The 21,667-nt window shown below is 43.4% G+C and overlaps 1 protein-coding gene across 1 annotated transcript; it reads left to right on the top strand.

Annotated features, from left to right (window-relative positions):
- Window positions 1-2,812: 2,812 nt before the first annotated feature.
- LOC118361897 (E3 ubiquitin-protein ligase TRIM35-like) lies at window positions 2,813-7,703 on the top strand. The gene is made up of 6 exons (XM_035742121.2): window positions 2,813-3,357; window positions 3,570-3,668; window positions 3,780-4,010; window positions 4,145-4,167; window positions 4,260-4,377; window positions 4,694-7,703. Exons 1-5 carry the CDS (start codon window positions 2,926-2,928, stop codon window positions 4,303-4,305), a joined length of 831 nt encoding a protein of 276 aa, XP_035598014.2. The 5' UTR covers window positions 2,813-2,925; the 3' UTR covers window positions 4,306-4,377; window positions 4,694-7,703.
- The last annotated feature ends 13,964 nt before the right edge of the window (window positions 7,704-21,667 follow it).

Below are 21,667 nucleotides of genomic sequence, written 5' to 3'. Positions count from 1 at the left end.
CCACAGGCTTCACAATTTCAGTCCCCTTACAGAAGTGCAGACTTTTATCACTACTGAGGGCTGGTATTAGGGAACAGGACTCCTGTGATGGGGAACGCAGGGAAAGAGAAGAGAACAAAGGAAAGAGAGGGAGAGTAGATGAGAGCAGGCGGGTATGGGGGGGAATAATTAGGCCTTGATCTGTGTTACATTGCAGAATTCACACTTAGTTGAGAGAGTTGCGTGATCTTTTTTTAGACTTTAAACGAGGCCAGAACATACCCTGTGGTCTCCAATAGGAGTCCTCTCAGGCATAGACTCATCAATGCGTCTGTCTGATCGTCCACTGTATCAAGATATTGTCAGCGTAATGCCTACTCCATTCTCCTGTGTCCCAAAACAGGGTTCTATAAGTATCTCAGTCGGAACGATTTATGCCAAATGATCTGAAGATAAATGATGAACCTCACCCTAATAGATCCCTAATACTACCAAAGAGAAATTAAATTACCATTCCAGTGGTAGTGGAATCAACAGACATAAAGTTTGACAAAAGCCTTTGTATCTGGAGCAGTTGGGGACAGAGAAATTACTCAGGGGTGGAATGGAACATTTGGGTACAATTAGGTATCAGTGGCAGAGAAGGGAAAATAAGAATTGTGGGTGAGAGATAAAGAAAAAAGAGTAGTTGGAAGACAGACAGAGGAAGAAAGAGCCTGTGATAGATTGCATCAGAAACGTTTAGGTATCCTATTTAAAAGAGAGATGTGACTAGACACAGTATTTTGTAAAAAAGTGTATTTGATTAGATGCTCTCTTGTCTGCCTAGAGCTGTGCCCTAAAAAGTAGCAAGGGATTTCATCTGCCAAATAATCCATATTAACTTAATAGCCTCTTAAATACAGATAACTACCAAAATAATGGAAACTTAAATGAGGGATAAAAGAATATTGAAAGCAGGAGCTTCCACACAAGTGTGGCATTATTTTGGCTAACATGACAATGCCCCCATCCACAAGTGGTCACTGAGTAGTTTGATGGGCATGAAAACGATATGCAATGGACGTCACAGTCTAGAGCGGTGCCTGAGACGGCGTTTTTCACCACCGTCAACAAAACACCAAAATGATTGAATTTGTCATGAAAGAAAGGTGCCGCATCCCTCCGATAGAGTTCCAGAAACCTGCAGAATCAACGCCAAGGTGCGTTGAAGCTGTTCTGGCTCGTGGTGGCACTGTTAGCCACCGTGCTTTTACACCTGCATTGTTTGCTGTTTGGGGTTTTAGGCTGGGTTTCTGTACAGCACTTTGAGATATCAGCTGATGTACGAAGGGCTATATAAATACATTTGATTTGATTTGATTTGATTGGTGTTTCCTTTATTTTGGCAGTTACCTGTATGAGCCCCAGTCATCATCCCTTGTGATTGACTACAATACAGCAACCATATAGCAGTCCTTTACCAACCCCCGTTTGATAGCTTTCACAACTGAATGTCAGCGACACCAAGTTATATTCAGATCTATTTATACTTTTTGAAGTAATGCTATGGCACCTTGGTATTGCTGATACACTATGGACAATGTCAGTGTCAGTTGGTATCTCTGTGAGTCAACCCGTATGTAAAGAGTATGCAAGCATGACTGAAGTCGCTTTGGATAAAAGCGTCTGCTAAATGGCATACAATTTATTACAGCGGAAGAAAATTGTAAACTCAACACGTAAAGTGGTGGTCCCATGTTTCATGAGCTGAAATAAAAGGCCCCCAGAAATGTTCCATACACACAAAAGGCATATTTCACTCAAGTTTTGTGCAGAAACGTGTTTACATCCCTGTAAATGAGTATTTCTTCTTTGACAAGATAATCCCATCCACCTGAGAGTCGTGGCATATCAAGAAGCTAATTAAACAGCATGATCATTACACAGGTGCACCTTGTGCTGGGGGACAATAAGAGGCCACTTTAAAATGTGCAGTTGTGTCACACAACACCACTGATGTCTCAAGTTTTTGTAGCAAGTGTGCAATTGGCATGCTGACTGCAGGAATGCCCACCAGAGCTGTTGCCGGAGAACATCCATTTCTCTACGATAAGCTGCCATCCCAGGCCCACCCATGACTGCACCCCTGTCCAGTCATGGGAAATCCATAGATTAGAGCCTAATGAATTTATTTCAATTGACTGATTTCCTTATATGAACTCTAACTCAGTAAACATTTTGAAATTGTTGCATATTGTGTTTATATTTTTGATCAGTATATGCAGTATATGTAATAGTCACCAGCTGAGAGTCTGCTAACATGTGAAGCTACCTGTTATGTCGGGTTGCAGTTCAGATGGAGCTGGGTTGACAAAATTATTTAACTGGTTCTACTCTAAAAATTCATGGGATTTATAGCCAATCACAACAGACCAGAATCACCTCTTAAGAGTACGAGCTTTTTGAAGTTGATTTGACAATGTGTCAGACTGGCAATTATGACTGAGGCTGTGAGCACATCAATGTCAAATCAGTTATTATTTTGATACGTCTCATAACATAATAAGTCCTAAAACCGTATTTTCATCAAACGTTCCTTCAAGACTGCATCTAAACTGCGGTGTACTTTGTATCTTTTATATATGACAGCTTGGATGTTTCTGTTGGGTTTTTGTTGTTGAAAGACTGAGGTAGTAACAGTACTTGAGATACAACAACATGTGCCAAAGGAATTACTTAATTGCTACCTGTCCTGGAATGAACCGGATAAGCTGGATAAACTTTGATCGCAGGTAGGGCCTGAATTGTATTAGATAGCAATTTAAACCTAGCGTCCCTGTAGTGGGTTGGAGAACAGGAATAGAAAGGGATAAAGGACACGGTTGTAATGACACATGTACAGTCGCTATTTCATACTGTACTCTGAAGAGATTGGCCTTTACCTAACTTCATCTGAGGAAGAGGATGACCCAGCAGGGACCTACAGCAGCTATGGAGGAAAGGCTCAGCTGTCCCATCTGCTTTGAGTTCTTCCAGGACCCAGTGAATCTGAAATGTCAACACAGCTTCTGCTGCAGCTGCCTGGAAACACCAACAAGGATTCAACAAAAGCAGCGCGAGTGCCCAGTCTGCAGGGGAAGGAATTCCATAGACAATATCCAGCCCGCAATGTCTAATATGAAACTGAGGAACATAGTGGAGGCCTACCTGCAGGGAGAAGAGAAGAAGGGGAGTGGGGGGAGAGCAGTGGGTCTTGTGGTGTGCGCCAGACATAATAAGAAGCTCAGGTTTTTCTGTGAGGAATGTGAGGAACTTGTTTGTGCTGTGTGTGTGGAGACCGAGCGGCATGCCAAGCATAAACACCAGCCAGTGAAGGAGGAAGCGCAATGGCGTAAGGTACTGTGCTACAGCTGGAAGACAGATCTACTTGCAGTCTTTTCCTCTTGCTAACCGAGTTGCATTTGGTATTAGATAAAAGTACCAGTACAGGATAGCTGAGAAACCAAATCTACCAACCAAAAGTATTTTTTACTTCGATCCATAATTTTTCTACTTACCCCTCCCTACTTCTCCACCACTATCCCCACTCTCTTCCATTATCTACCCAGAGGGAAATCACTTCATTGATCTACAACCTTCCTGAGAAACTGGAACTGGACATAAAGCAAGCGAGAGTCACAAGAAAGTGTGCAGCACAATACATCAAGGTATGTCGCTAGCTAAATTCCACAATATTACAAAGATAGGCCTATTACAAAGATGTTACATAGACATGCACCTATGCGATATCTATCTTACTCTACTGTTCCATCTTCCAGACCCAGGCCCAAACCACAGCAGGACAGATCAAGAGTGAGTTTGCGAACCTCCACCAGTTCCTGAGAGTTGAGGAGGAGGCCAGACTGGCAGCTTTGAAACAGGAGGAAGGGATGAAGACAGGGTTACTGACCGAGAGGATCGCCCGTCTTGCCAGCAACATGACCTCACTCCCAGGGAGGATCTCAGACATACAGACCAAGATGAAGACCGATGACATCTCGTTTCTACAGGTCACACTTTATTTTGCATGTCACAACTGTTCAATGTACTGAGGCTTTCTCAATCAAAGATATTATTCTGTACTGAGGCTTTCCCAAACAAATATATTGTTCTGTACTGAGGTCCACATGTGTTCTTGTTTCAGATGTACAAGGACTTGAAAGACAGGTATGCAACATTACAATGATCATCAATAGTCAAGTATCTGATCAGTCACCAACACTATTATCATGCAATGTCTGCACTATCTGTCATTTCAGGGCCAAGTATACAATGCAGGATCCAGAGCCTGTATCGGGGCACTGATAGACGTGGCCCAACACTTGGGAAACCTGAGGTTCAAGGTCTGGAAGAAAATGCAAGAGATGGTGCAATACAGTGAGTACAAAGTTTTATAAGCAACTGTCCACGCATTTGAGGTCATTGACTTGCTTCAATGACGCAGAGAAATGATCAGTTACTAAACGTTATAGTACAATATCCAGGCTCCAGTGTCAGTCATTCATGCCATGAATCACGACTGAAGTGACAATAAAATGTCACCGTTCTGAGCTAGTCTGATTACTGACAATAAAACTGATGAATGTTCTGATTCCTGAATGACAAACTGCTGACTCATGTTCTGTTCATACAGCCATAACATCCATGTATCTGACCTGGTGTCCAACTAACCTGTCCACTCCCTCTGTCTCAGCCCCTGTGACCCTGGATGTGAATTCAGCCCACCCTGATCTACTGATCTCTGGGGTCCTCCTGGAGGTGAGTGACAGACGATCGTCCCAGCCTGTGCCTGATAACGCGGAGCGATTCGACAGCTCAGTGAGCGTGCTGGGCTCTGAAGGCTTCTACTCAGGCATTCACAGCTGGGAGGTGGAGGTGGGGCCTAAGAAGGCCTGGACCCTGGGAGTGGCCAAAGAGGGTGTGGCCAGGAAGGGCAATGTGATGGTCAGCCCAGAGGGTGGGATCTGGGCGATGGGGCTGTGGAACGGGGAGGAGTATAGCGCTGGAACCTCCCCCCTGGGTACCCCTTTGGTCCTGAGTAGGAAACCCCAGAATGTCAGGGTCAAGTTGGACTATGAGAAAGGAGAGCTGTCCTTCTATGACTCCAGTGACATGTCACTCATCTATATGTTCGAACAGAGGTTCACAGAAAGACTGTTCCCCTACTTCTCTCCCTGCCTTAACTCCGATGGCACTAACCCTGGAGTACTGAGTATCTGCCCTGAGAAGGTGTTTGTGACTGTGACACCTGCTCACTAAGGATATTTTCTGGTGATACTACTTTACGATCCCTCACCGAAGTGTCTGCCTTGGTAAAGTCTGTCACAGTGACTCTAGTGGTGACAGTGATGTCTGTGACACCAATGTGTATTCCGAAACTTTGTCTGGGGCACTTTCCTGTTAATTAATTTATTGAGAGAATGTGTCATGAATTCCCTACTTTTTGGTGGTATGTTCAATAAAATTTCAGTTAGAAAAAAATAGTTCCAAAAGGGTTCCCTTTTTGGTTCCAGGTAAAACTATTTCAGGTTCCATGTAGAACCTTTTGTGGAAAGGGTTCTAGATTAAATCTAAAAGGGTTTTACCTGGAACCAAAAGAGGTTCTTCAAAGGGCTTTCCTATAGGGACAGCCGAATAACCTTTTTGGTTCAAGATAACACCTTTTTTCAAAGAATGTACAGTTGTGGCCAAAAGTTTTGAGAATGACACAAATATTAATTTCCACAAAGTTTGCTGCTTCAGTGTCTTTAGATATTTTTTGTCAGATGTTACTATGGAATACTGAAGTAATATTGTTGATGCAAAGAGTCAATATTTGCAGTGTTGACCCTTCTTTTTCAAGACCTCTGTAATCCACCCTGGCATGCTGTCAATTAACTTCTGGGCCACATCTTGACTGATGGCAGCCCATTCTTGCATAATCAATGCTTGGAGTTTGTCAGAACTGGTGGATTTTTGTTTGTCCACCCGCCTCTTGAGGGTTGACCACAAGTTCTCAATGGGATTCAGGCCTGTGGAGTTTCCTGTTCATGACCCCAAAATATCAATGTTTTGTTCCCCGAGCCACTTAGTTATCACTTTTGCCTCATGGCAAGGTGCTCCATCATGCTGGAAAGGGCATTGCTCGTCACCAAACTGTTCCTGGATGGTTGGGAGAAGTTGCTCTCGGAAGATGTGTTGGTACCATTCTTTATTCATGGCTGTGTTCTTAGGCAAAATTGTGAGTGAGCCCACTCCCTTGGCTGAGAAGCAACCCAACACATGAATGGTCTCAGGATGCTTTACTGTTGGCATGACACAGGACTGATGGTAGCGCTCAGCTTGTCTTCTCCGGACAAGCTTTTTTCTGGATGCCCCAAACAATCGGAAAGGGGATTCGTCAGAGCAAATGACTACCCCAGTCCTCAGCAGTTCATTCCCTGTACCTTTTGCAGAATATCAGTCTGTCCCTGATGTTTTTCCTGGAGAGAAGTGGCTTTTTTGCTGCCCTTCTTGACACCAGGCCATCCTCCAAAAGTCTTCGCCTCACTGTGCATACAGAATGCACTCACACCTGCCTGCTACCATTCCTGAGCAAGCTCTGTCCTAGTGGTTCCCCGATCCCGCAGCTGAATCAACTTTAGGAGATGGTCCTGGTGCTTGCTGGACTTTCTTGGGTGCCCTGACGCCTTCTTCACAACAATTGAACCGCTCTCCTTGAAGTTCTTGATGATCTGATAAATGGTTGATTTAGGTGCAATCTTACTGGCAGCAATATCCTTGCCTGTGAAGCCCTTTTTGTGCAAAGCAATGATGACGGCACGTGTTTCCTTGCAAGTAACCATGTTTGACAGAGGAAGAACAATGATTCCAAGCACCACCCTCCTTTTGAAGGTTCCAGTCTGTTATTTGAACTCAATCAGCATGACAGAGTGATCTCCAGCCTTGTCCTCATCTACACTCACACCTGTGTTAATGAGAGAATCACTGACATGATGTCAGTTGGTCCTTTTGTGGCAGGGCTGAAATGCAGTGGAAATGTTTTTGGGGGATTCAGTTCATTTGCATGTCAAAGAGGGACTTTGCAATTCATCTGATCACTCTCCATAAAATAACATGGAGTATATGCAAATTGCCATCATACAAACTGAGGCAGCAGACTTCGTGAAATTAATATTTGCGTCATTCTCAAAACTTTTGGCCACGACTGTAGTGTATGTATGATACAGTACATTCAGCAAATGTTCAAACCCCTTGACTTTTTCTACGTTACAGATTTATTCTAAAATGTATGAAAAAATGTCCTCATCAATCTACACACATACCCCACAATGACAAACAGGTTTTTACATAATGTCACGCCCTGGTCGAAGTATTTTGTGTTTTTCTTCATGTATTTGGTCAGGCCAGGGTGTGACATGGGTTTTTGTATGTGGTGTGTAGCTTAGTGGGATTGTAGTTTAGTGGGGTGTTCTAGGAGAGTCTATGGCTGTCTGAAGTGGTTCTCAATCAGAGGCAGGTGTTTATCATTGTCTCTGATTGGGAACCATATTTAGGCAGCCATATTCTTTGGTTGTATTGTGGGTGATTGTCCTGAGTGTCTTGATGTCCTTGTGCTGTGTTAGTTGACACAAGTATAGGCTGTTTTCGTTTCGTTTATTGTTTTGTACTGTTCGTGTTTTGTCGTGTTTACGTTTGTTTAAATAAACATGGATCGCAATATACACGCTGCAGTTTGGTCCGACTCTCCTTCACCACATGAAAACCGTGACACATAAGTATTCAGACCCTTTGCTATAAGACTCGGAAGCATCAGAAGTTTGGAGCCACCAGTATTCTTCCTAGAGCTGGCCACCCGGCCAAACTGAACAATCGGGGGAGAAGGGCCTTCGTCAGGTGATTCAGAACCCAATAGTCACTCTGACAGAGCTCCAGAGTTCCTCTATGGAGATGGGAGACACTTCCAGAAGGACAACCATCTCTGCAGCACTCCACCAATCAGGCCTTCATGGTACAGTGACCAGACGGAAGGCAGTTCTCAGTAAAATGTACATGATAGCCCACTTGGAGTTTGCCGAAAGGCACCTTAAAGACTCGCAGACCATGAGAAACAAGGTTCTCTGGTCTGATGAAACCAAGATTGAACTCTTTGGCCTGAATACCAAGTGTCATGTCTGGATGAAACCTGGCACCACAGCTACGGTGAAGCATGGTGGTGGCAGCATCAAGCTGTGGGGATGTTTTTCAGCGGCAGTGACTGGGAGACTAGTCAGGATTGAGGGAGAGATGAACGAAGCAGAAGTACACAGAGATCCTTGATGAAAACCTTCTCCAGAGCACTCAGGACCTTAGACTGGGGCGAAGGTTCAGGACAACGGCCCTTAGCACACAGCCATGACAACTCAGGAGTGGCTTCGGGACAAGTCTCTGAATGTCCTTGAGTGGCCCAACCACAGCCTGTACTTGAACCCGATTGAACATCTCTGGAGAGACCTGAAAATAGCTGTTTTTCCATTTTAGAATAAGGCTGTAAAGTAGCAAAATGTGGAAAAATCAGGGGGTCTGAAGACTACTTTTATCCAATGTAAAAAACACAATTTCAAATGTTGCTACATAAGACTGAATCGACCAATCGGTCACACATTACAATAAATAATATGCTTAAAATTGGCATGACTAAAAACATGTACCCGTTCCATTTGAGGACAAATACACTGACAGCTGCGCCACACAGGTTACAAAAAAGTTGGGTAGACATCTTCGATTGTCCAATCCCATGGCACTTGGTTTATGAACTGATATACAAAACAGCGATTGATTCAACAATCCATTTTAAATTATTATACAAAATTCTTGCTACCAACAAAATGTTATATATTGTAAATCAATGGCCAGTTTATTAGGTACACCACCCAGTTCATGAACATGGTTCACTCCTGCAGACAGACAGAGTCAGATGGCTATATAAAGCAGGCAGACAGGCGTTGAGGTATTCCGTTACTGTTCGATTGAATGTTAGAATAGGCAAAACGAGTGACCTAAGCTACTTTGAGTGTGATATGATCGTCGGTGCCAGGCACGCCAGTTCCAGTATCTCAGAAACGGCCGGCCTCCTGGGCCTTTCATGCACAACAGTGTCTTCGGTTTAACAAGAATGACGCGACAAACAAAAAAGATCCAACAGACGACCACACCGGGTTCCACTCCTATCAGCTAAAAACAAGAAGAAGCTGCTCCAGTGGGCACATGATCACCAACACTGGACAGTTTAGTAGTGGAAAAACATTGCCTGGTCTGACTTTCTTGTTGATGGCAGAGTCAAGATTTGGCGTAAGCAGCATGAGTCGATGGCCCCATCCTGCCTGGTGTCAACGGTACAGGCTGGTGGTGGTGGTGTACTGGTGTGGGGAATGTTTTCCTGGTACACGGTAGGTCTCTTGATACCAATTGAGCAACGTTTGAATGCCACACCTTGAAGAATCCATTCCCCGAAGACTCTGTTCTGGAGGCAAAGGGGGTCCGACGCGCTAATAGATGGGTGTACCTAGTAAACTGACCAATGAGAGTACATCTTTACCATGGCGTTCCAAATTAAACATGTTACTTTTAAAACGTTATAAGCATGATGTCTTATTCGGTAATTCACAGTTCAACATGCTCTTCTGTTACTTGCTGGAGAGCACAGCTACAAAAGACAATATAAGGAGAATAAACAAAGGGCGTGGATCGGCTGGATCATCTAAATTTAAAAGTTCTTGGGAACAGCAGGAATGTGGATGATCCAATAAAATCGGTCTGTTCTGATTAAACAGAACAGTGTGGAATAGTGTGCTGGTATGTAGCTTTGTGATACTGCATTATATGACCAAAAGTATGTGGACACCTGCTCGTCAAACATCTCATTTAAAAATCATGGGCATTAATTGGTTGGTCCCCCCTTTGCTGCTAAAACAGCCTCCACTCTTCTTGGAAGGCTTTCCACTAGATGTTGGAATAAGAGCTTTAGTGAGGTCAGAAATTCATTAAAAGGTGTTCAATGGGGTTAAGGCCAGGGCTCTGTGCAGGCCAGTCAAGTTTTCCCACACTGATCTCGACAAGCCATTTCTGTATTGACCTCGCTTTGTGCACGGGGGCATTGTCATGCTGAAACAGGAAAGGACCTTCCCCAAACAGTTGGCAAGAAGTTGGAAGCACAGAATTGTCTAGAGTGTCATTGTATGCTGTAGCGTTAAGATTTCCCTTAATAAGGGGCCGAGCCCGAACAATGAAAAACAGCCCCAGACCATTTTTCCTCCACCAAATCGGAGATCTTAGGTTTGTGTGCGGCTGCTCGGCCATGGAAACCCATTTTATGAAGCTCCCAACGAACAGTTATTGTGCTGACGTTTCTTCCAGAGGTAGTTTGGAACTCGGTAGTAAGAGTGTTGCAACCAAGGACAGACAATTTTACGCATTACGCGCTTCAGCGCTCGGCGGTCTCATTCTGTGAGCTTGTGTGGCCTACCACTTTGCGGCTGAGCCGTTCTTGCTCCTAGACATTTCCACTTCACAATAACAGCACTTACAGTTGCCCGGGGCTTCTCTAGCAGGGCAAAGATTTGACAAACTGAGTTGTTGGAAAGATGGCATCCTATGACGGTGCCACATTGAAAGTCACTGAGATCTTCAGTAAGGCCATTCTACTGCCAATGTTTGTCTATGGAGATTACATGGCTGTATGCTCAATTTTATACAGCTGTCAGTAACGGGTGTGGCTGAAATAGCCGAATCCCCTAAGTTGAAGGGGTGTCCTCATACTTTTGTATATATATATATATATATATATATATATATTGTGTATAGTTTTTGAACTGAAACCGTTTTTAAGTTAGCATAAAAGCAAAAAATAGAAAAACTATAAATACATTTCCACAAAAGTTCAATTTCAATGGGAGTTATTTGGACATGCCAATGCTCTTGGACCGTTACAGTTACAAACACCAAACCAATATTGACACACAAACTGACTCAACTTAGCTTGTAAAAAAGATTGTTGATAGCGTTTGTACTTTTGGAGCTCTCACCATTTTCAAAATAAGGAGTATGAACAAGAACGCGCTCAGTTTAAACGTGCAGTGAAGTTCTCTATAGCAACAGCAGATGTCCATAATGCTGTGGATGGTCAAAAAATGATTAGTCCGTTTTTAGGATCCATCCAACTACATCAATATCTGTCAGGTGTGTGTAACTATACAGTCTTTCTGTTCAATCAGGAGTCCTTAAACAGTACACTGGCACAACGTGTTCCACAGGCCATGAACCCTTGCAGAGCAGCTGTCTATACCGAGGCTCATGATGGCATCTGAAGATATACTTTATGGTATAGGGCATAGAGAAGACCCATCATAACGGCAAAGGCGTTGGGGACGTACCGCAGCTCTGGGAGGACGGTGTGCTAAGATCACTACATCGTAGATGATTTCCTTGAAGAATGCATTTTCTAAACCATTTTCAGTCACAATTAGTATTCTGATGCTCAGCCCCTTTGTGGTCTGCTCTTCTGGATCAGTGGGCTACAGGACAACACAAAATAACCAATTACTAATGTACACATAGCCCTGAAATATATTAGTCACAACACTTATCGTGTTGTTAGAATACGCTAAATGAATTACCAATGTGGAGATTAAATGTATTCACTTATTAATTACCTTACGTATTGGACAGCAAGCAAGGAGTGTGAGATTGCAAAATCAGGCCTGTGTGTGCCCAAAGAGAAAACCAAGGACTTATAGAAGTTACACAAAAACCTGACAGATCTTGATGAAGTTGGATGGATCCTCCTTCAGGAAGTGTGGAGGGCCAAGTTAAACAGCAGCTCTTCTATTCTGGTTGGAGCTCTGAAATGATGAAAGAGAGGGTGTTAGTGAGAGAGAGGGTGTTAGTGAGAGAGTGGGTGTTAGTGAGAGAGGGTGTTAGTGAGGGAGACGGCATGAGAGAGAGAAAAAGTGTGTGTGTATTAGCGAGAGAGATAGTGTGAGAGAGCGAGAGAGAGAGAGAGGGGATGGGGGTAGAGAGACACTTGTGTTCTGATCAAGAGAACGTATAAGACTATGATGTTCGGCCATTGTTGGAGCCCGTGCTCTGTACAACTCCAGGAAATCTGGGCTTGTCCAGCGAGGAAGGATTTATTGAGGTCAGCGGAGACAAGGTGGTTGAATTCTGCATTGACATTTATAGAGCAAGATGTGAAGAAATAGTTATCATACTATATATGCAACAAACTGTACAAATTGTTGGGTGGGAAGGGATTGTAACGCTACAGCCCGTTTGAAAAGGGGGACACTCGTCTACCTTTCTCTCTGTAAACAAAGCTGGCCATCTGGTTTTCACATCAGATGCAAGTGGCTCATCCTGAATGATGTCCTTTCTCAGTAGGGCAAACGTGTTTCCCATCAGCAGTTCATCCGCTTGGTCTTTTTCACCTCTAGCAAGCGGTTTCTCTCCTCTTCTAGAGTGTTTGTTGTTTTTGCTTGAGGAATATCTGGCCAGAAATTCACCTCTGATCGCTTGTTTATTTTTTTTTTAAAAATGTTCTTTTTTGTCTTTGCCATCAACCCTTGACCTCTTGTTACAATTCACCGTAAGCTCAGGACATCCTGTTATGTGCAACGTCTGACAATAGTTCCCATATTGAAGTTCAGGCTGAATTTCCAGGCAGACCAACCGCATAAATGGTCCTGGCTTTTTCAGGCATGGGTGTTTCTCCACCAGAGCTTTGGCAACACCTTCGACTTGTATTTGTGATGGGAATGGGTTGACGTCAAACATAACACCTGCTACTTTGTCAAGAATTTCTGTCTTCATATTCTTGGAGACTGGCAAAAGGGATCCACTCCATAATCCTCATTTCCATGTCTGAGCTTCAATTCAACATCATTGTTAAAATGTGGGGTAGATACATGGCTCGGGCCACTGCTGTGCACGGTAGGAAGGTGAGAGAGAGTCTGATAACAACTAAATACTGCCAGTGTCCAAAGTGCCGCTGTCTGAAAGCTCAGGTGACGTCTTAAGCATTACCTTCAGGGTAGCTCATTTTCAAATAATGGATCTTCGAATTAAAGTACGACGTCACCTTCCAAATCGAGCTTGCTCTTCAGTATTGACTGCAGTTCTTCCACAGTCTCTGGCAGACTTTCAATGGTAACTCTCCTGATGCCATCAATCGCAAGTTTGACTCGAAGCAACATGATTGACTTCAAAATATAATTCATTCATGTGATCACATTATAACAGAAAGACACAGAAATGGAATGAAAGAGAGAGGGTTAGGGTTAGAGAGAGAGCCTGGGAGAGTGATGGGGAGTGAGAGAGAGATAAACAGATACAGATTACACACACAGATACATTGGATGGATCCTGCGCCAGGAATTGTGGACGGTCGAGTAAAACAGCAGCTCTTCTATTCTGGTTAGAAGTGAGACAGACGGCGAGAGAGAGCGCGAGGATGAGAGAGATAGTGTGTATTAGTGCGAGAGAGTGACTGTGTGAGAGAGTGTGTGTGTGTTTGAGGAGAGAGGGAAAGAGTGAGAGAAGCACTTTACTTTCGGATCAAAAGCGCATCTTCTCCACCATCTACAGTCCTGATTGGTACACCGATGTTCAACCCCCTTTGTGTTCTGCTCTCCTGGGTCAGTGGGCTACAGCGTAACACAAAAATAACCAATTACTAATGTACACATAGCCCTGAGTAGATTAGTTCCAATACATATGGTATTTTTAGAATAAGCTAAATTATTTACCAATGTTGATATAAAGCTTATTCACTTATGAGAGGGAAAAATCAGGGCTGCGTGTGCCTAAACAGAAAATTGATAACGTATAGTAGTTACACAAACACCTGACAGATCTTGATGAAGTTGGATGGATCCTCCCTCAGGAAGTGTGGAAGGCCCGAGAAAACAGCAGCTCTTCTATTCTGGTTGGAGGTCTGCAACGATGAGAGAGACTGAGAGAAGAAAGGATTTCAGGAGGTCAGCGGAGACGAGACAGTTGAATTCGGCATCGGCCTTCATCGAGCAAAAGAAGAACGTTTAAGCTAGAGATGCTATCTTCCGCATCTATGGCGGAAGGTGGCCGAGCCACAGCGGTGTTTGTCAGACCATGAGACATCCCGAAAACACGTCTGTAGCGTCCGAATGGTTTCCCCTACAAAACTAATATGACCACTCTATGGAGAGATGAGACTCTCACAGACACGATGGTGTTCTCCCCACAAGTGCCACGGGACTCGTCTGAAGGTAACCCATACAAATGAATGGAATGTAGGTAGTTATGTGCCAACAAAAAAAAGGGTTTAAATAGTAGTACGAGTAGTCCTTGTGAATAAATGACATGTTTGTATTATACCTGGCCTGTTTGTTCCCATGCCCCACTTTTAACGAACCTGTGTGAGTTTTAGATTAGTCCCGAGGATTTCACCTCATGTAGAAAAAAAGGTGGCGCAGTATCGGCTAAAGGAAAGGTTATTTATGTCCACGTTCTAATTGCACAAGGGCCAATTGTACACTGCAGGATCCAAAGCCTGTATTAGGGGCACTGATAGACGTGGCCCAACACCTGGGCGACCTGAGGTTCAAGATATGAGAGAAGGTGAAATACAGTGAGTACAAGACCAGAGCAAATGTATCATTAACAGATCAATAGACATTTTTCGAGTACCACACTTTAAAATGTCAATTGTATAGCATACCCGTGTTTGTGTTTCCATCCAGCCCCAGTGACTCTGAACCTCAACACTGCGTCCTCATGGCTCTCTCTCTCTCAAACGGGTTCTGGTCCCATGGCCCTGAGGGATGGGGGCCAGTACAGCGCCTGTACCATGCCCTGGACCCGCCTCAGGAGGGGGAGCGTGTGTCTGGACTATGACGTGGGAGAGGTGAACTTCTACAACCCCATAAAATCTATACATTCAATGACATATTTAAAGAGCCATTGTTGCCCTAGTTCTTTCCCTGTGTGAGTGGTCACAATTCTGAGCTGCTGAAGATATGCCCTACCAAAGGGTCAGTGGAAGGGAAAACCAAGTCAGTTGCCCATCTGAATGCATTCAACTGAAATGTGTCTTTAACCCAACCCTCTCTGAATCAGAGAAGTGCCCCGGGAGCAGTTGTTGTTGGGGGTTAACTGCCTTGCTCAAGGGCAGAACGGGCAGATTGTTTTTCACCTTGCTGGCTCTGGGATTCGAACCAGCGACCTTTCGGTTACTGGCCCAACACTCTTAACCATTGGCTACCTGCCACCCCTTAGTTAATGCTGTGGGTGATGAGTTTTCGTAGATTACCACTGGTTATTCGATCGAAACATATTTGCTAATGCATTACTAATATCCATACAGTATGTCCTACAATGTATTATCAACAGTTATAGATAGTTATATTCATGATCTATACATAGTTAATGTTAGTTCACGATAGTTATTAACAAAGTGTTGCTTGTCAACAATGAGCTAGGCCAACCAACAGTGGTGAAGTCTTATTATAGTGCTCCAAGCCTCCAACGGATAATGCAACAGTCATGTGATGAAATAAGACACCATGTCCTTACATGGAACACATTTTAGACACCATTCTTTAATCCTGAAATGTACCCCCCTCATCCAACCCTTGACATACAATGTGTGTCCGCCGCATCTGTTTGAGTGCATGTGACTGCGTGGGTGTATGTGTTCCTGTCTTGAGCACATGACACAGTATAAAAGCAGGGGTGCTCTCGACCTGTCATGTCAGACTTCCAACCTCAAGACTTCTCCCATTGCTAAGAGAACTCCTCTGCTGAGAGCAACAATGAGAGCCTACCTGGTCCTGCTTCTGCTGCTCCCTCTGTGCACAGGTAAGTCACACTTATTTCACTTGGCTAGTGCTTCTACGTTCCTTGCGGAACATAGGTCATTGCCGAGCTGCTTCCAATCCTTTCTGCCCTTGTTATTGTTGCCATATCAGTGGCTCAGTCTTAATTTCTTGCTCTGTGAAGATGCAGGTGGAGGTGTAGATGAAAGTGGTCATGGGCCTTTCTCTCTTGCGTTTAACTTGTGGGCTAAAGGTAAGAGTCTAGTTTGGTGATGCACGTTTCTTCTTAGTGTAGCCTAACTAGTGTGGCCTAACCAGCACAACTTCCTCCTCTTCATTTGTGCTTCAATAGGTACTTGTTTTGTGATCTCCCACAGTCAGATGTTTCTGATGGTATATGTCCAGTGAATTCCAAGTAAGCGTCTGAGACATTGGTTGATGAATGTTTGTACTTTTTAACAGAGCATGCTGCTGGTGGTTCTCCATGTCTTAGACCCGTTAAGGAAGATGGCCTTCACATTTATTAGAAATCTCAGTCTTTGGTTTAGCTTTTATGCTGTTCTGGCTTTACCGATTCCTGCTTTCACATTCTTCATCAGTTGATGTTGATTTGAAGTCCGATCTAAGCTGATGTTGCATGCAAGAGGAGAGACTTGTCCTGCGATTTTGTGTGTTTGTGAGACAGTGGAGCATTCACGGTCATCCGCAAAGTCCAGATCTTCCGGTTCACTGTGTGCCTGTTGTTTCTTGAATGATCCGGTAAGCATGCCTGTCGGACCTGCAGTGCCTTCAGAAAGTATTCATACCCCTTGACTTATTTCCCATTTTGTTTTTACAGTTCGAATTCAAAATGGACTATATATATTTTTTTCACACATCTACACAATACCCCATAATGAAAAGGTACTTAAAAAAAAATGTTTGCAAATTTACTGAAAATGAAATACAGAAATGTCTCATTTACATACATTTTGACATCCAAGTCAATACGTTCAAATAACTTTTTGTCCGCGATTACAGCTGTGAGATTTTCTGAGTAAATCTTTGCATACCTGGATTGTACATTATTCGCATTTAAAAATTCTTCAAACGCTGGTCAAGTTGGTTGTTGGTCATTGCTAGACAGCCATTTTCAAGTCTTGCCATAGATTTTCAAGACGATTTAAGTAAAAACTGTAACTACGTCACGGAGGAACCATTGGTCTCATGTTGAAATCGCTGAGTGGTTTCCTTCCTCTCCGGCAACTGAGTTGCCTGTATCTTTGTTGTGACTGAGTGTATTGATACACCATCCAAAGTGTAAATAATAACTTTTAAAAAATCAAACCTTTTATTTAACACAATGCTCAAAGGGATATTCGATGCGGAGGTGCCCTTCTTTGCTAGGTATTGGAAAACCTCCCTGACCATTGTGGTTGAATCGGTGTTTCAAATTCACTGCTCGACTGAGGGATCTTACAGATAATTGTATATGTAGGGTACAGAGAGGAGGTAGCCATTCAAAATGCATGTTAAACTCTTATTGCGCACAGAATAAGTCCATGCAATGTATTATGTGACTTGTTTAATACATTTGTTACTCCTGAACTTATATAGGATGATGTGATTGAACACTTTCCCTGGTGTTGACCAACATTATCCTGAGGTAGTTTTTACTCCCTTAGATCTCCTTTCTTGGTTATTTTGAGGTCAAACACACGACCCAAAAACTCACGTACACACAGCAGCTCGCACACACAAATGCAAGTACAGCGCACGCACACTCACATTACTGAATTCCCGCTCTGCATCATTCACAACAGTGCTGGCATGAGATTGTAATACTTTCTCAGATCAAATTCAAGTCCTTATGTAGGTTGTGACGTAACCATGCCTCTTGTGATCTTTGAACCAGCCTAAACGTACTGTATTCACTAATGAGAATGAACTCTGAACATCTCTTCCTTCCCTTCCCATAGCGGACTACAACATTGAGTGTTACGGTGAGGACTTCCTGATGCTGAGGAACCAGCTCCTACAGTGCTCAAGCAAAACACAGCAGGCCTGCTACATCAGGAGTGAGTATCACCACTGTAGTCCTTCATTTGGCCCTGCAATACCAGGGCTGTGTCTGAAAATGTTACTAGCTGTCAAACCTTCATCTTTGTTTGCTCAATTCCTCATCTCTCTCGCTCTCCCATAAGCTCATTGGAGTTTTTGAGAGGGAGGCAAGGAATTGAGGAAACAAGAACAGAGGAAGCAAGGATTTGACAGCTAGTGACATTTCAGAAACAGCCCAGGACTGAGCGATATTACTTGTTACAGGCAAGGCTGACTCTTTTGATCAACTGATGACAGTAAATGTAAGATATACCCATCATGCTATTGACTTGCATAATACAACAGTAAACACACCATCTGGACCTTCAAAAGGGTAACTAATAGCATGGACTTTTGATCAAACAAAATCAGAGACATAATGAATTATTGAATTGGGGATATGAAAACATGAGTGAAGAAATATTTAAAGCTGCAATATGGAACTTTTTGGGCGACCCGACCGAAATCACATAGAAATGTTCATTGTGCGCTACTTCTATGCTTCCCGTTCTTAAGTTTCGTTTTTGCGTCTTTTACTTACTTTCCGTTTTGTCCACTAGCTTCAAAACAGCTGAAAGAAAATACTTTATTTTTTATTGTGGAAAATATATTTCACAGCAGTTTGAATGGTACAATGATTCTCTACACTATACTTGCTTGCTTTGTCACACACTAAAATTAGGTTGAACCATTAGAATTTTAGCAACCAGGGAAGGGGGGAGCGATTTCTGCATAGTGCACCTTTAACCTAACATTAAGTCTTATTGAATCAAACTGTGTTTGTGATAGTAAAGTCCTTGATCCTACTACGTCTTCTGATTTAAAGGTCCAATGCAGCCATTTGTCTCAATGTCAAATTATTTCTGTGTAACAATTAACATGGTCAAAAATAGCTTCTTACCAAAGAGCGATTTCTCAATTTTGCTAATACTGTCTGGGAGTGATCTTAGAAGGGAAGGGGGGAATTTTTAACTAGCTGTTAATGGCAGAGAGGTTTGGTCTATTAACTAATTTACTGCCTGGTGATGACAAGCCAACCAAAACAGGCTGACATTTCAAACAGCTCTTACACTAAAAGGGCATCATCACAGTATTAGTCCAACCTCAGTGTGGAAACATGCAGTAGACATAAAACACGGGAGGAAAATCACATTTTTGACTGCACTGGGCCTTTAAGGCCATGATCCTGCTGCATATTCCTATAAAATCCTTGATCCTACTGCATCTTTTTATGTTCTGGGTCTCCTCCTACAGGCTCTGGGGAGAAGGGCTGTGCTAGGCTTGAGTTCTGCTCTCGACCGGGCTGGACGTGTTGCTATCAGGACCGCTGCAATGCCTAGAACTGACTCCAGGGGCCAATAACTCCACGGGCAGGCAGAGGAAGGAGAGCAAGACAGATGGAGAAAGGATCTGTGAAATCAGCCGACAGTAACTTGAGGGCTTGTGGTCCGATCTGCTGTTTAGCATTTGGTGACTCATTGATGTGTTTGTAAAAAAAAGTGCAATATACACAACTTTGATGATGTAAAGTCACATGAAATAAAGTCAGAGGACAGTTTTCAATCCACTAATCTCAGGTCTGAAATGCAATTGTGAAAGGAGTCATTTCATCAGTGTTTCACTATGTAGGCACACACACACTCACTGCAAATGCGTTGTTCTGAATCAAGATGCTAAAAATGGGACATCCTTCCCTCCACTGCGGTAGACAAGCAGTCTTTGCTCCTCCGTGTGGGCTTCCTGGCAGTCTGTGGGTCTGTTTATCTAAGTGTCAGTCAGCAAGAACCTCCTGACATTTTAAAATCAGCATGGCACTAGTCCTCGGTTTACCCACACAGTCGAATACCATAGCCAGAAACCTCTGTTTACTGTACGAACCAAACTATAGACAGACACATCCAGAATCAACTAGGGAAGACAGTGAGATGAATAACCTCATGCGCACGCACACACACCAGAATAGGTATCATAGGGTTCAGATCGCTTACAGAACACCAGACAAACAAGCTCAGGGACGGAGAGATGTTTGAGGAAGGATTCAACTTCCTCAAACTCAGATGATAGTGACGAAAGTGACAATTAAATGAGTATACTGGAATTATTTACTGTAGTTACGCCCTTTTATAACACAAAACATTCAGACCAAGATCAACATAGAAATCAGTGGAAATTGAGTGGGGAAAATACTCAAACATAAAAGCTTTTCTTTTTTTGAGATGTTTATTTCTATTTTTTTTTATCTTCAGTATTTTTCTGTCTATTGACAGGAATGCATGAGAGACAGATTGGCTCAAACATTGTCATGTGAAACATTTGTCAGTCATATCTTACCAACATTATATCATTTCAACATCATCACCATCATCATGGGTGGTGATGACCGTTTATTCTGAATATCACAAAAGGTTGCACCTGTCCTTGCCCTCCCCCAACCCAAAGACTTGATAATCAGAGTGGGCACACATATATGCCCACTCAATTTTCCCTAGGACGATTGGCATGGGTGTGCCAGCCATTTTGCAGAGGAGTGTTGGGGGAAGACAACCCCCCCCCCAGGACACTTAGACATACATTCACAGGGATGAGGTTTCAGACCAGTCAAGGAGTTTTGTGTTTAAACTCGCTTCCCTTTGTGTGTTTTGGATACTAGCCCATCGAACTTGAAAACATGATTCTGTACAAGCCCTTCAGAAAAATTCCCCTCAAAACATGGATTGGTTGAATAGACATAAATGAACCGCTCGGTCTCTCAAAAATATCAGATCCTTGTCAGGGCCCAGTACATAGGATGCCCTGGTGTCCACATCTCCCGCACCTTACTAACCCTCCCTACCTTAAAAGAAAATATTTCCCTCCCCTAAACCAACATAGGCAAAACTCACCTCACCCCCCACTCCCCTCATTATGGCAAGGAAATTTGTCAGCGCAACATTCAAGGGACATATCTGATGTAGGACTCTGATTGGCAGACCACTACAGAGCCTAAATGGGGTGAGATGAGTTGGCCATGAATATCCTTGAATAACAAGAGGAGCGACATCCCCAGATAGACTGCGGGCGGAGGCACTCTCAATGCCAGTTCACTGTCCCACCATAACACCTGCCAGGGGAAGAAGAGCACATTTGGGACCATAGTTTAGGAGGACTCAAAGAGCTATTATTCCACACTGTACTGCATATGTATGTACATGCTTGGCCTGCGGGTGAGCTGCAGTGTGCCTCCTAGTGGTGAAAGAAAGCACTGAGTAATGGTTCAGTGGATCTACAGGAAGCTGCCAAAATAATAATGGAAACACTTGAATAAATGAGGGATACAAAATATATTGAAAGCAGGTACTTCCACACAGTTAATTAAGCAATTAACATATACTTAGGGTAACGTATAATTTTGGCCATTATCTTGACTACCATGGCTACCATGGCTATGCCCCCCCAGGGCACAAGGGGTCACTAAATGGTTTGATGAGCACGAAAACAATGTAAATTCCATGGCCGTCTCATTCAACCCAATTGATTCTGGAGCGCGCGCCTGAGACAGCGTTTTCCACCGCCGTCATCAACAAAAAACTACAAATGAAGGCAATTCTCGTGGTGTCGCATCCCTTCAGTAGAGTTCCAGACACTGTTAGAATCTATGCCAAGGTGCATAGAAGCGATTATGGCTCGTGGTGGCCCAAAACCCTATTAAGACAATTTATGTTGGCGTTTCCTTTATTTTGGCAGTTACCTGTATAATCTCAAGATGAATAAACCAGACACACACACACACACACACAGGCATA

Source organism: Oncorhynchus keta, chromosome 2 (assembly GCF_023373465.1).
Source record: "Oncorhynchus keta strain PuntledgeMale-10-30-2019 chromosome 2, Oket_V2, whole genome shotgun sequence".
Lineage (NCBI taxonomy): Eukaryota > Metazoa > Chordata > Actinopteri > Salmoniformes > Salmonidae > Oncorhynchus > Oncorhynchus keta.
This window is presented reverse-complemented; position numbering and strand designations above follow the sequence as displayed.